The sequence below is a fragment of the Notamacropus eugenii genome, chromosome 3, assembly GCF_028372415.1.
Source record: "Notamacropus eugenii isolate mMacEug1 chromosome 3, mMacEug1.pri_v2, whole genome shotgun sequence".
Taxonomy (NCBI): Eukaryota; Metazoa; Chordata; class Mammalia; order Diprotodontia; family Macropodidae; genus Notamacropus; species Notamacropus eugenii.
The window spans coordinates 385,660,458-385,676,270 of NC_092874.1; the positions used below are offsets into that span (position 1 = coordinate 385,660,458).

Below are 15,813 nucleotides of genomic sequence, written 5' to 3' on the forward strand. Positions count from 1 at the left end.
ATTACAGTCTATCAAAAATGGGTTAAATCGCAGTATTAGAAAAATTACTTAAAAATGAAAATCCAGGTCACATCCCATCGCAGTGACTTCCAAAGGAGTTTCCAATTCTTTTTATAGTGAAATTTTATCATAAGTTGCTTGAAATAAACAGGCCATTGACTGAATTGGTTTTTTGTTTGTTTGGTTTTTTACCATTCTAACAGCATTTGATCCAATTCTATATCCTTTTCACTTTTGTTGTGAGAATTTGGTAAAGCAAAAAAAATGTTCAGTTTTTTCCTATTCAGTTTTCTTCCTCTGGTACCTTATTTTTGGTGCCTCTTGTAGTGGCATAGCTGTTTCTTTTCTACTGTCTAGTCATAAATCTGGTCTAGATTAGGATAAATTTAACTGTTAGAGACTGAATTTATCTACATAGTGTCTGAGTATCATGCTGTTTGATTGACAGTTTACTTTGGTCCTGGTGATTTAGCCGGCTAAGTTTTGTCTTTTTAGAGTGCAGTCACACAGAAGCCAAACTTTGTCATTACTGTTAGCCTTCTGTTTATAATTAAAATGCTGTATTTTGTGTGAACAAAGAAATACTTTAAATTAATTCCAAATTTGAAAAATTCACACTTAAATATGTGGTATTTAAGGTAATTGTTTTGAATAGCAAATAATTTCTGTAATCATTTGATTAAGCTAGATAATGATAAATAAGAACATGTTAAATGAACACTGAAATTTCCCTCTGGTCCTGTATATTCAGTTTGGAAATGAAGCAGTTACTACAGGCAAAAGCTGCTTTGGAGAAGGAGCTGAAAAAGGTGGAGGATACAGAGAAAGACAGAAAAGAGAAAGAAGATACTATGAGGTAAATGGATTGAAGTGTCCTGAATTTGTAAAGAGAATACAGAATGCATGCTAGTGTATTTTGAATGGGGTCAAAAAGTGCAAAAATTTGAAGATCTAATCTGAAAATATTGATGAGCTAAAAGCAGAAGCTGAACAGAAATATTTTGCACTGAGAGTCATCAGTAAGAAATTCCTGGAAATGATCAGTTGAAGAGGACAACTTGATTTGTTTGGGGGGGATAAAGGGAATAAATAGTACTTTAACTTTTTTTTTTAAAGAAAGTGGGAATTTAAACAAGTCAGGAAAGGCTATATTTGTGGAAATATAATGTCTTCTCTGCATCTTTATAGTGTTTGTAATGAGGAATTGTATTTTTTCTCTTCTCATTGCTTATTACAACCATTTAACCTAAGTAGGATAACACTTTATATTGGAACTATATGGCTTACATCTGTTTAAGTTAATGCTAGGTCTGAGTCTAAGCCAGGTTTGGTATCTGGTCCCTGTGTAATTTTCATTTTGTCTCACTAGGTTTTGGGGTCAGACACAACACATTATTAATATCAACATGACTGTGTTATCCCCAGGTCATCCCCAATGTGTCAGGACAACCTAATGAGTGCCTGTTTCTCACTGTGGGATATTCATCAAATTCCACCATTCAAAAGAAAGATTATGATTACCAGTAATATTTGATCTTTGCCCTTACCACTTCAGAGAGGAAATTCAAAGACTTACCAAGAAGTTGCAAGAGACGGAAGTAGACCAGAGAAAAATTGAAGATGACCCCATGGAGATAACACATGAGGTATAGCGTAGCTGTATTTTCCCTACCCCATGTTCAGGCTCTGAGGGTCTCTCAAGCTAGTTTTAAGGGATGGTTTTAATTTTTTCTTCACTGGTTTTACACAAATGAATTTCCCATTTGGTATCCTAACGGGTTTTTATGTCTTAAGTTATTATTCTGTAGATTGAAGTTTGTGAGGAATTTATTGTCAGCAAGTTGGCTTCTTGAACCTTGCTTTTACCAAGAGTTGGTTTTGCTCTTACGTTTATCTCTTTCTAGGACATTAAATTGGTAAGTCATAACAAGCAAGAATACATTTCACTCTGGCACTTTATTTCACTACTTTTCTTGAAATATACAAAAAAATTCAAGATTATAGAATTTTTCAAATATGTAATTGTACTCAGAGGAGAAATATATATTAGAGTATAATGCTTGAGAAGAAGGGATTTGGTTAGATTGTAAACATCTTGTTAGAAGTAAATGGGAAGATGAATAGATCTCTGTGCATGTCCTAATGAGCAGACAGAGGTCCATCTGGACGCACCCAAAACACTTTTCCTTGCTTTTTTCTTTACAGACCTACACGTGAATTTTGAGGCACTCGAGCTAGATTATTAGAGGTTTTCTTTTTTGCCAGCAGGTACCCTGGCTTGGTCCCTGCCAACCTTGAACATGTTGGAAAGGTCCGACTATCTTCCCTTAGGGAGCATCTGCTATAGCCAGCTGATTTACTATATGGCACTGTGAAAGTCACAGCCTCTCTGAGCATCTTCATTTTCTTCCTCTGTAGAAGGGGGGATTGGACTAAGTGAATTTCTGAGGTCCTTTCTAGCTGTAACCCTCTGAGGTCCCTTCCAGTTCTGAGCTTCTGTACTTCTTTGTTGTTTTCCTGCTAGCATATTCTTGGATTCGTTTGAATCCATACCATAGGAATGCAAAGCAGAACAAGACTAGACTGAGAGCTTAAACATTAAAATCCCTTAGGCTGCTATGTGCTCTGAGGGAAGCACAACATATGCATATGACAGAGAAGGACAATTTAGGCTGGATTGTCCCCAAAATACATACCTGAAATAGGGAAGTGGTTTATCCTGCAGAATTTTTGCTTTCTTTGGTTATAATTCTTTGTTCATTGTTGTTAAAGGAAACTGGAAAGTTGGAACAGATTCTTAGTCTTTGGCTTCTATCTGGTACACAGGGACCACAGATTCAATACATCTTAGTTTCAAGGCTTTATTTCTTTTAGAAGAAACCATTTTTTTAAAGGCTATGTTTCTATGTAGTTTCCTGGGGGCCTTTAAAAAGATAATAATTTAATGAGACTAAAGTTTTCTTGGTGTATGCTACCAATTAAAAATGAAATTTATATTTAGTTTTTCTTTTTCTTTAACAAAATTGATTCATTCATGTGCCACTTGTAGTTTTGTGGCTCCTTATTCTATAATAAGCATAGAACTATAAGTACCTCAATTCTTGATATAGGTGAAAAAAAGTTAATTATTTGGAAAACTTCACTAGCATGGTTTTAGTTGCAGATTTGGCTAAACCACAGATCTGACAGCCAAGCAAGGAAAATTAGGTCTTCCCAGAGTACGAGTTAGTGTGACTTCAGTGATAGCTTGGATGGTGTTGTCTGGTTATTCACACACACTGCTGCCTGGAGAAATACCTATTAAACAATTTAATTTTGTTTCAGTCCTTCCTTGTTGAATAGATCATAATTTCTGTACTACACTTAAGCCATATTTTTGTGGTGATTTTTCCAGTGTGTTGGGTTACATACTGAGTAATGCAGAAACACTCTTCCAATCATGGAAAAATTAGCCATTTTTCCAAAATTCCTTTATTTACTTGAATGCTCAGATTTGCTGTGAGATATTTTCTAACATCAGGCAGGATCTCCAATTGGAAACAGAATGGCAGCAAAGCAGAGAGTTCAGAGTCGTCTATATCCTAAGAATACAGAATCTCTAATCACTTGAATGACATGGCATTATATATAACCAAGTTGTATTTTTTTCCTGCTTTAGGTTTCCGATAAGATAATAATATTTAGCCTTGTATTTCTAATTATTTTTGGAGGTATTGTAAAAAGAAATTTACAAAAGAACACTGACTTTAGGAAGAGCTTCTCAAATGACATAGAAATGCCTTCCCACACAACTCCCAGCTGAAATCAGTGTCTGTCTTTCCCATGATTTCTCATAGCACTTTGTTCGCACTTCTTTTTATGTATATATCAGGTTCTATCTTAAACATCTCATCTCATACATAAACACAAGTTCTCTGAGGGCAGGCACTGTCTTATTTTTCTTTTATCTTTTATTGTATCTTATATGTACTAGGCACTTCATCAGAGTTGTTGAATGAATGAGTGAGGGAATGAGGGATGTCTTGAACTTGAAAAATTATCAACCATGTGAAATCCATATTATATATATATTAATTCTCCAGTTTCCTTCAGTAAATTTGGATATTCCTCTTAGAATTTTAACCCTTTTAGGGAAAAATTCCGTGTTCCTTGAGGAATAAGGGTTTCCCCACATGTTTGGAGATGTGTTTTCTTAGTATCTGTTACATTAAAGCCCATCCCAGTTAAAACTCTTCCTTAATCTCTTCCCCCATGAGATGTTCTCTAGGGCGTTAAAGGAAAATGAGGGACAAACACGTCTGTCCTATTTTCTTGTCCTTTCAGCATACTAATTTGGAAACTTAGAGAAGAAATAGCTTTGGTGAAATGAGTGCCTATTTTTGCACCATTGTGTTCATTTTTTCTTCATTCTTTCTCCTTTCATTTTCTTAAGGATCTGACATTGAACTTAAGGATGGAGGCATGTATCTGGTGCCCGCCAAGAGGTTTCATCCTTTCACTTAATCTCAGTAATTCGGCATTGGAAACCCTCTATTAACTTGATTAAATGCTGAGTTGCCATGTCAGCAGGGTCTCCTAACACCTTTGCCTCCCTAGATATTGTCTTGACTTCAGAGTATTCAGTCCTATAATCAGCAGCCGAATTTTTCTTGGCTAAGACTTGAAGAAATTTATCCAGTAGCTCTACAGTTGGCATCCTTTTTTCTTCTTAAACTGTACAGCCTCAAACTCTTATCTTTATAGAAAGAAATCCTGCAAGAAGCTAAAAAGCTGGGTAATTTAATGACTTTTTTTTTACCCTGTTAAAGCTTAGATCCTAATAAAGTTATATTCAAGATGTTCACAGCAATTGCTATTTTTAGACATTTAAGATCTCTTTGCTTCTACCAGGAGATAATCTATTGATTATTTTTTCTTCCTAATTCCTTTGTTAATTTTTGGATTTACTTGCTATAAACCATAATTTTTATAGTAAGTAGGTGATAGAGAACATCTTTGGAAAGGTCATTAGGGAAATAAAGTAATTGACATGACAAGTTTATTCCAATAGCCTTTTTTGTTTTTTAAAGCAGAAGAAACCAAGACTCTCTAGTGTTTATTCAAAGAAGGGTGAGGCTATGGGGTAAGGTTGGAGTAGTCCTCTAAACAGGGAAGAGAAGTCTGTGTATTACTAATTGTTAGTGATCATTTTAATTCATTTAAATGGTACAGTGAAATCCAGCTTATTACCTCTAGCCATTACCCTAAGGAATTGAAATGTGTTGTAATTTGAAAAATTAGAATTTTCTTCCAAATTGCTTAAGTAAAGACTTCTTTTTCTTCAGCTAAGTATGAAGTGTGTTAATATTTTCTAAGAGTAAAAAACCTTGCAGTCTGTAATCAGATGTAGTTGTAATTAGCATTCTTTCCCATCACACTATTAGTAAATTGACAAGTTGCTCCCTGCAGTAGATCATCAATGTCCATGAGATTACAGTACTCTGAGAGAAGGGAGGGGTCTTTATCAGGTAAAAATAGAGGGTGACTAAACCAAATTACAGAAATCTTGGAAGAAATTAGATTGGTGGGCTTAGCCAAACAGATACAATAACAGCTCATTGTTCTGGGCAGTATTCTGTTAAAAACCAGTCATTGATCTGGCTCAGGCATTTGGTCTAGTTTTAAATTTTTGGTAGTTTTTTGGATTGCTTCCTTTGTGAGATCTTTTTCCAATAACTGCCTCCACCGAGTTTAAAGATTAGTGTTTTCATTGTTGTTTAAAAATGCGAAATCAAGACGTATAGACAGAAAATGTGTACTAGAAAGCTGGTGACAATATGGAAACGGTGACAATTTGGAGGTTGTAGTGGAAAGTCTTCTTTCTTCCAACCAAAACCAAAACTGATATTTATCACGTTTAACCCTACCCACCTATACTTTCTGTGTATTAAGCCAAGGTACAAACAAAAAACAAGCAAACAAAAACCCCAGGACTTTTCCAGTTATCATCTCTGTAATAACATAATAAATTTGCTTTTATTCATTCATTCTAATACAAGATATGATTATTTAAATTATAAACCGTTTTATGGGCCTAGTGACTAAGGCTTCTGGAAATAGTAGTAATGCTAGAAATGCTCCTTGGCCTCAGAAAGTTAATTCAAACTCAACATTCTCCCTCCTCTGCCCCAACCCTGGCAAGTATCTTTCCCAACAGAAGAATTTGGCCCGTCAATTGATATCATTTATGTTGCCATTGATTAGTCATAGCACTAAGTAACCCAAGAAGCAGGTAACTCTCTCTGTGCTTTAAGTGTTCTCAAGCTATAAAATAGGGATGCAGATATTTTTACCTACTTACCTTCTTGGGGTGTGAGAAGAATTAATAAGAAAATGTCAGGATTCTTTTTGGAACCCACCAGAAAAAGATTGAAGTATTGCTATGCTGGCAGGATCACAAGTGATGTCATGGTTTTTTCCCCACAAGAAGAGTGCTGCCAGAAAGAAGTTTAGAGACTTTAATGAAAAATGACTTTGACTCCATTTTACAGTTTGTGCTTTGTTTCTCACCAAAGATTTTGTCAAGCTGAGCAGTGGATACAACTTTTCTCCAAATTAAAAGGCATGATCAGAATATCCTGCTATCATGCGAAGTAATATCCTGCTACCTTACCTGATAGTTATCTACCCTGCTTCTACTTATTCATTTCCTTCCATGACTCATTCTTTTCTGTCTTGAATTTCTTGCAGGCTCAGGAAGATGCCTTTATCTCCGCCAACATTACCTGTATCCAAACTCAGCAAGGTTCTGTATCGAGTTCAAGTAATGTGTCCTTTCAACCTCCCACTTTCCACTGTGATGCAAGAAACAAAGCGCACAGAAGAGATAAAGCTGCCAGAATTATCCAAACCCAATGGAAAATATTCCAAAGAAAGGTGATCTTTCCTGAAAAGAAAGTAGTTCCACATAGCTGTCACCTCTTCTTGTTCTAGACTCTCTAGCTTCTCAATGAGCATTCTTAGAAAAGCACTCTACTAGAAATCATAGATTCTTAGAGCTGGAAAGGAGCTTAGAGAGCAGAGCTATCGATGAGTCCAGTCCTCTCATTTTATAGATGTGGAAACTGAGGGCTTGCTTGGTGAAATGATTTCCCCAAAGTCACACAGGTAGTCAGCAGCAGAGCCTAATTCCCAACTGAGTACTCTTTCCCACTGTCCCATGCTCTCCCACTGCTGGCACGTGGGTGGGTGGCATTATCCCAAAAGCCTTCCCAGTAATAAGGAGATGAGATTAATTCCCATATAAATTCTTAATCAGACCTGGAATCTACAGTCTTTAGCTTGTGTGTAACAAATATGCATTTTACATCATTTCATGTAAAAATCATAGGACTTTTGCTTTGCCCATAGAAAAATAATGCTATTGACCCACTGTACCCAAAGATTGTGTACTTTTGAATTATTTTTCTGGTAGCTAGAATGGATTGCCCTGAAGCCACTCAAGCCTGACAATCAGATGAGTGAAATGTGATTTGTGAAATGATTAACTGGGGCTAGGGGTGTAATCTGCCTTAACAAGACTGAGTTTTTCATGGTACAAAGCTAACTAACTGGCCTCATTTGCATGATCAGCTGAGCAAACTCTTCCAGAACTCTTTAAGACAGCAGTGTCTTTACTGTATCTCTTACCACATGGTCAAGGCCTCTGATAATAGACAAATATTTCTAGCACTCTGATATCTGGAAATTTTATCTCTTAATTCTGTTAAAGGAATGTAGACTGGTTTTTATGAGACAAATACTATTTACTTGACGTTACTTATATAGAAAAGTATGGGTGCAGAGAAGATAAAAAAAGTTCTTTAAGAATGCCAAAAAGATTAAGCTTATGTAGAAAATGTTACGTGATTATGGAAACTTGTACATGATGTAAATACTAGGAATTCAGATAATCTTAAAGCTTAACTAATCTACCACAATAGAGGGTGGAAATTAAACCTTACTATATATACGTTACTCCATTTGTCACACACTGAATGTATGACAAAGGATCTGACAAAGAAAATGTAAGTTGTTGGATTGTCAATATTTTATTTTTTGCTTTGTTTTGTTCTTCTAAAACAACCATGGAATTACCTGTTTACCTGAACACTGTGACACCTGTGCCCCTGTGCATGAGATGCTTCACTTTCATAGTGCTCAAAGAATAGTGGTAATCCCCATCTCCTGGTTGAAGGAACATATTACTGCTTTTCAAATCATAGTGAGCCATATTTTGGCAGACACAACAGTGGGGCTGCCAGAGCAGTGCTCAGCCCAGCACATATACTGTCCCCATCCCCATATCTCTTAATCTTCAGCAGGTTGTCTCCAGTGTTTCATCTTCATTCAGCTTCCCTCTCTTATTTACTCTGCAGGTGTTAGTTGAATAAGTGAGTCAGTCCTAGCTAAAGTCCTATCTTCTATAAGAAGCCTTTTCTGATCCTCCTTAATGCATAGTGGCATTTTCTCCATTGATTGCTTCCAATTTATCCTGAATGTGTCTTGTTTGTACATCATTGTTTGTGTGTTGTTTCCCTGTGCTCTTCTCTCCACGCCCCCTCCCCCCCACTGTGAGCTACTTGAGAGCAGGGATTGACTATCTTTTGTATCTCCAGTGCTTAGCACAGTGTCTGGCACATAGTAGGTATTTAATAAATGCTTATTGATTAACTGACTAACAAGGTGGATTGGGGTTTTCCATCTCCATTTCTAAGATTATACTTATAGAAATCAGATTCTGATAACTTGATTTATTTTACTAAAGGTGCAGCGTAGTGTAAACTTGATGGTGCTAATATGGTCGTCTGAGTATGATTTATCTGTTTATTATAAAACTTACACCTCTAATAAGGTGATCAAAAAAAGTTCAGTCTGTAAGTGGAAAGACCCAGTGCTTAAGTAGCACAGTTCCTGGCACATAGTAGGTGCCTGATAAATAAATGCTTGTTACTTAAGAGTCAGTATACCTGGGCCTGGTTCCCAAGTTTGTAAAATAAGAATAGTATGAAATCACAGAGTCTCTGGGTGGGAACGTGCCTCAGGGGTCATCTGAGGCTGACCGGCTCCTGAACAGGAATATTCTTTGTACTGTGACTGGAGGAGGAATCCTCTGTCACCCTCATGTGGAGTCCTCCAGCGATAGAATACTCGCTGTTTCCCGTAACAGCCCATTCTACTCTTAGGCAGTAATATTTTCCAATATTTGTTTTCTACCTAAGACATATTTTGAAGATCAATGAGATAATAAGTGTACAAAACTTTGAGTCTACAGAAGGAATTTTGTTTTCTTTTAATTGACTGTGTCTAAAGTCTAAGCCATAGCTAAACTTTAAGCCAACAATTGGTTGGTCTTCACTTTTGGCTTATGTCTAGCATTTCTGTAGGTATTAAGTTAGAGTTAGGAATAGTGATGCTAAAGGTAACCACCCCTCTTAATAGTGACAAGTAGGGTCTCAAAATAGAAGTGACTGATCAAGTAATCCTAGGATAGTTCCAAAATTTATTATTCTTTTCCATTCTCTTCTCTGGGTTGTGACAATTAACCAAACTCAACAGATATGTGTTAAGACATTTATTTTGCCCAAGGCATCTTTTAAGGTGCTGGGGAGGCAAAAATGCAATAGCCCCTGCTCCAGAGGAATTTACTTTCTACTGATACATTCATAACCTTCAGCTTTTATTTTGTAATGTGCTTATTGATCTTTCGTCTAAAAAAAATTGATCTTTTGTCCTCCATATACCTTGGACCTCATCTATGCGTCATGTGCACATTCCTTGTTCCTTTCCATTAAAATCCAGTTTTATCTTGCTCCATTCTACATTGTCCTGGTCCTTATCCTCTTCTATATATTGTTGTAGTGATGGAAAGATCTGCGCTCTATATCCTGTGCATTTTACTTACATAGGTTAGTTATTATTAAACATCAGCTGGCTAATGTGGTGCTTATCATTAGTGACAAACAGTAATAGAGACTACTACTGATATTGAAACTCTTTACTTTTAATTTGAGAATATTTAGTCAGTAGACTTGTCTTCCTATTTATGTTTTGCTTGTTCAGGGACACCAGTGAGTTTGTGTTCTCTTAGCACAAGGTCGGTAGACAATAGGAGAAGTAGCTGGTGATGAAGAAGGAGTTCATTGTGCTTTCAGTCCAAGTTGTATTGTCATTTTGCTTTTATCTCCACGGTAACTGTGTGTTTTTCAGTCCTTTAGCTGATCTAATAGCAATAGTAAGGGTTAAAAATGGAATCCCCTGGGGGAAGAATATGATTTTAAAAGGCCACAAGACCTTCTAATGTTAATTTAGAATTTGTTTTTCTATTTCAGAAAAAAGAGGCTAATCTGGATGAGGTAAGTGTGGGTTATTACACCAATAGTAACATGAAACATCAGGGGATATTTTAATATTGAAGCTTAACTAAATTTGCATGGGTTTCAGAGATATCTCTTTAAGTACTCATATTTTAATTAAAACAAATACCATTATTAAATTTAGAATAAGAAAGTGACATTAGCAATGAGATTTTCAAGGTTATTTCAATTTTTTTTTCAATGTTTCATGATGAGAGGAAGAAGTATGCAGCGCTAAACACTGTATATGTGGGTATATAATGTATTATGTGTATATACGCATATATATAATACACACAACTCTGTCTATATCTATCAGTATTATATAATTCTAGACATGGAGTTCTCCTTACCTGCCTCTTTATTGAAGACTAGGCCATCTTTTCTGGAAAGAGTAGACAGAGTAGGTTGATGTGTGTTTTTCTGAAGTCCTGGAAATTTCCCTACTCTTCTCTCCCCTACTTTTTTCATTTCCTTCTCTTTTTCAAAGGTGCTGCTTAGGATTTCTTCTCTAGGTCAGTAGTTCTGTTCCCAGTTCATCTAGAGGGTGTGGCTTTTTGGATCATTAAGGAGAAAGATTCTTCTACTCATAGAGGCTAAGCATAACCTTTACAGTGCTTTCCCATTCCTACCTCTATCAATCTGAGGAATACCTGATTTTGATCCTCTTTATGTGGCCTCTGGAACTGCTAAAGATAATCATTCTCTTAATGGTGTTAAGTAGAATTTTAGTAAAGAGAATGACCTTTGATTGTTACCCAAATAAACCTATGTTAGTTCCAAAATTTATTGCTCTTTTAATTTTTTTCTTCAACCAATTAATGTTCAGGCACTTTTCTTTATTTTTTTTTTTTAATTTACATTGTATGTGACAATTTCCTCACCTTCATCAAAAATCAATTATTCATCCAAATAAATCTATGATCCTATGATCCTGCCTTTAAAAAAACTGAATGTTCAGTTTGTGCTTAATATGTCTGTCTATCGTTTGGTTAAAATGAGATGAGAGCTCCAGTTCCCTTGTCAAGCATTTGGTATTTTTAAGCAAGAATGAAGGTAGGCTCATTCAAAGTTGGTTTATTATTAACCCCACTTTCTGTCCCAGAGATAGAGGACAGAACCTGTGAAATCTCCATACTGACTTCCAAAAATAGAAGAAAGAAAAAAAACAAAACATTTTCTTTGCCATGCCAGAAGAGCCTGTCAGACTCTGCCTTATTTTAGAATTTGCATGAAGTAGCCAGGGCCTTTGGATAACTAGCCTCCAATATCAAAATATAAGCATATGCCTTAAGCTGTCATATATGGGCCAATATTAAGCAGCTGGAATTTAATTACATTGAAAAGTACCATCATTTTTAGATTTTCAGGATTCAGTTTGACCATTAGGCCAAGGTTTATTCTTAGTGTGTATTGGGATATTTCTGATTGCAGTAGCTTTTGTGAGTGAGGGGGAGAAAGGTGCTTCTTAAACATTTCTTTGATTATGCAACAGTAAAGGAATTCATTTTCTTTGTAATTCTACCTTTTCCGTCTTGAATCTGCTTTAATTCTTGCACCATCTTTCCAGGGAATTAACATCCATTTCTCTCTTTCTCCCTGCTAGGCGGCTGCTGTGCTGCAAGCAGTTTTCAGGGGACATTTAGCGCGGGAGAAGCTGTTTTCGAGCGATACATTTGATTCAGAATCTCCCAGCATGCCCAGCTTTCCACATAAGGTAGCCATCAAGACGGCTGGACACAGACCCAATATGTCACTCTCCATTTCTTCTTTTGGTGCAGTTTGTCAACTAGGGGAAGTACTAGGCATATTTCTAACTTTGTCTCTCAAAGCTTTCTCACCCAGTGGACTTAACTTAATGCTCCAGATTGTAGTGTTATTTTCAGACCCCACTAATTTTGCCTCTGGCCCAGCCCAGTTTTGGAGGTTAAATTGCTGTTTCAGGGGGCTGGAGAATAAAATGCAATATCTTATCTTGTTGCTAAGATGTGAGAACCCCCATTTTAGCCACTACCTCGCACAAGAGAAGACTTGTATCTCAGCAGCTTTCAGAGTATAAGAACCTATCACCAGGTGGTTGCTCATGTAATAGCATCAGTAATCCATTGAACCAACCAAGGAAGGAGATCTTGCTTTTTGTCTATCTTGTGTCCAGGGTGGTGAACCTTAACTTTATTGTGAAAGGTTTGATGTCAAACCTTTACTTTCCTCCTTTGATATCATTACATTGTAGAAATCCAACACATCCTGCTGTCATAGTTCCTCAGTTTTGGTGGCTGATGACAAGGAGGAAGACGAGGCTATTGCAGTCATCCAGTCGATTTTCAGGGCACATTCAACACGGATGGGATACCAGTAAGTCAGAAGCAACTGGTTCAAAGTGTGATTCATTTTTTTTGTTAGGCCTATTTCTGTATTAAGAGAAAACAAAGGACTCAAAGGTAGAAAAGGGAGAACTGCCAGTGCCACAGTCATCCAGGAATAATATCTGATAGCATGTAGGCATAAGGCAAATGGTGTGTTGCAGCAGGCTGTTAACATGTCAGCTATTTGTGAGCAAAAGCCATGGTTTTTGTTTTTTATTTTTTCCAATTCTTTTGATGAACAGGTAGTGCACTGTGGACATGTGGTGAGCCTTACCTGATCAGACTTGAAGAGCCCTTGAGATCTCATCATTGTGGAAAGATTCCATGATCATTTTGCTTTTTTAACTCCGGAGGAAAATATATAGATAATGTTTTGGCTACCTCTTGGCCTAAGTAACCATGAGTCTGTAGACTTCCTGTATTAATAATTTTTTTTAATGTGTAATTTTGGTATTTAACAGATGAAATATCCCAGAAGGCCTAGAATAAACTCCTTTGTTCATTTTACAGATTTTTTTCAACAGTAGTTCCATAATCTAATTTCTGCCTAGGCTTTACAGTGATTCTGTCCAAGAAAACTTCCTCCTCTGATCTACAGTGCTCCCCAACCTTCTTTGCAAAGTCTTAGGCTACCTAAAGACATAATGCACCAAAAGAGTAGAAGGGGAAAAGAATGATGTAAAAAACCTGTTTATGAAATCTCAAAACCTCAACAGGCTAGGCCTCCCTCCTCTCCTTTGTACAGTGAGGTGTTAGCCTAGATGATCTCTAAGGTACCTTCCAGCTCTGAACATTCTATGAGTCTATAAACAAATCTTTAGCCTGTTTGCTAAAGTTTGAGTTGTATCCCTGATTATGACTGTATCTTTCTCCAGATCTTTCTCTTTACCCTCACAGGCAAAATAATGAGTCCTGCTTTGGATCTCAAACCCCTACAGTGTTTCTTTTAAAGACCTTTTTATTCTTTTTTTTTCCAGTGCCAAAACAGCCTGTGATTCTCCCATAAGTGAAAAGAAACCTATTTCAGCAGTATGTGAGAAATCAAACTCTCTAGTCTCTGCACCATCTTCTCTTGGTAATCTCATTTTTTTAAAAAAACTTAGATACAAAGGAATGTTTATTTTAAGCCTAGAGGATAAGTGTTCTAAGTTCCTTTTTATACAGGGAAATAACAGGGCCCAAATAAGTCTTTAAACACTACACCTTGACTGAGGTTCATCTTTGACACTGTTTCAGATTAACACAGTTCATTCATGCCTTTTTGAAATGTACCCAGAAGGAAAAAACCCCAATTTATTCTCATTACTTAGTTTGTAGGAATATTTTAATATTGATTATTAGGTTATCTTATTATCTTATTTATCTCTCACCTAATCCAGTGTGTTCTTCCTTCAATGTTTTTCTCATTTTTAGACCTAGTTCTTGCTGGAAAAGAGTGATTTCTCTACCTTGACTAGTGGCTTTTTTAATTTTGCTTGTTTTTTAAGAAAAATAGCTCTTTTAATTTCCTTTCCTTGTTTCACTAAAGCCTAAGGTAGCATTACACTGCAATTAGTAGATTACATTTGGCATGTTAACTGCATGATCCTGAGGCCCTTTCCAACCCTGTGAATCTGTGAATGAAGCATAGGCTTCTGTCTGTCCATTGGGAAGCAATAATAAATTGAGTTCCTTTATCTGCCATGTCTGATGTGACTATCAGAATAATGCTAACCATGAGCAGTGAGGAACCATTTGATTTTATAAGTAAAACTTTTGAAATTTGGAGATACCATTCAACCACAAAATACAGTCTTGGGGTTTTCATTTGTGAGCATGGCCCTGAGGGCAGACAAGGAATATAGAAGAATCCTCTGGTGTGATGACGTTTTAGACTAATAGTCTTATTCTCATTGCCATTCAAAGAGTCAGTCATATAGAGACCTCCACAGGCTTTATTGTAGATCCTTCTAATCCAACAAATGGAGGGGGTGGGGTGCAGGGGCAGGTAGATATGCAATTTCCTGAACTAATAAAATGGAAATGTGCAGAGAGGAAGAGAGAAAATCATTATAAATTCAAGAGTTTTATTTGCTTCACCATTGATCTTCATCTTTGAAGCTTCTGACTTTTGAGTTATTCTAGGTAAAGAAGATAGTGAAGTTAGTAGTGAAGAGGCTGCAGAAGAATTACCAGCTGATGACGATGAGAGTATGCAGCCAAAGGAGCTGAAGACACCGGTTCATCAACCCTGCTGTGGTAAGTGTCCAGATACATTCAGTGAGTAACAGGGAAGAAGCCTGAGCGGTCTCTTCTTTCATGAGCAGAGTTAGGGTTTCTCAGACACCTGGGATTGTTCATTAGCGTACTGACCGGGAAACATCCACCCTGCTGAAGGAACAAACAAGACAATTTCAATGAGAGGAATAGGACAGGACAGCTTACTGGTATGAGCATAAAGGAATTGCAATCTGTCCTTTAGTTCCCAGGTTCCATATCTGCACTGCTTGACTGGTCTGCCATGAGCTCCCAAAGCGTGAGCTCAGGATATCCTGGAGATCTCTGCCGTTTAGTCGTATTTCTGTCCATTTGCCCCACTGTTCCAGCTTTTCTAGAATTCAATTCTGAGACTCTTAAATCTGATTAAATTTTCCAGGCAATAGGGTCTAGTGGAGAGAGCTGTGTGACCACAGGGAAATTGTTCAGTCTATCTGAGCCTTTGTTTCCCCATCTGTAAAGTGGGAATCACAACACTTGCACTTAATACCCCACCGGATTGGTGTGAGAAAAGCTTTGTGAACTATAAAATGCTAGAGAAATGTAAGTTGTGTTATCAGAAATGTTAGTAAAGCCTAATCAATGTATGCAGGGTGTAGTAGACAGAGGGCCAGTCTTGAGTCACGAAGACTTCAGCTCAAGTCGTTCCTCTAACATATACTGGCACAGTGACCACAGACACATCACTGAACTTGCCTGTGGCTCAAACGCAGACTAAATCACTGATTCTTTCTCTATATTTCAGTCTTTCTCACTCTCTGTCTCTGTCTCTCTCTCTCACAAACATATATTCATACATACATGCATAAGAATTTAAA

General features: G+C 36.9%; 1 protein-coding gene across 8 annotated transcripts in view; it reads left to right on the forward strand.

Moving 5' to 3' along the window:
- The window catches only part of IQCE (IQ motif containing E), a 101,325-nt gene that overhangs the window by 72,104 nt on the left and 13,408 nt on the right, over window positions 1-15,813 (forward strand). For 7 of the 8 annotated variants that reach the window (XM_072597697.1, XM_072597695.1, XM_072597694.1 and 4 more), the window contains 8 exons: window positions 752-856; window positions 1,556-1,646; window positions 6,730-6,915; window positions 10,350-10,373; window positions 11,980-12,090; window positions 12,607-12,728; window positions 13,717-13,814; window positions 14,864-14,977. In XM_072597697.1, coding sequence (XP_072453798.1) covers window positions 752-856; window positions 1,556-1,646; window positions 6,730-6,915; window positions 10,350-10,373; window positions 11,980-12,090; window positions 12,607-12,728; window positions 13,717-13,814; window positions 14,864-14,977 — 851 coding nt within the window. The remainder of the gene's footprint in view (window positions 1-751; window positions 857-1,555; window positions 1,647-6,729; window positions 6,916-10,349; window positions 10,374-11,979; window positions 12,091-12,606; window positions 12,729-13,716; window positions 13,815-14,863; window positions 14,978-15,813) is intronic. The other variant, XM_072597701.1, reaches the window with a different exon arrangement.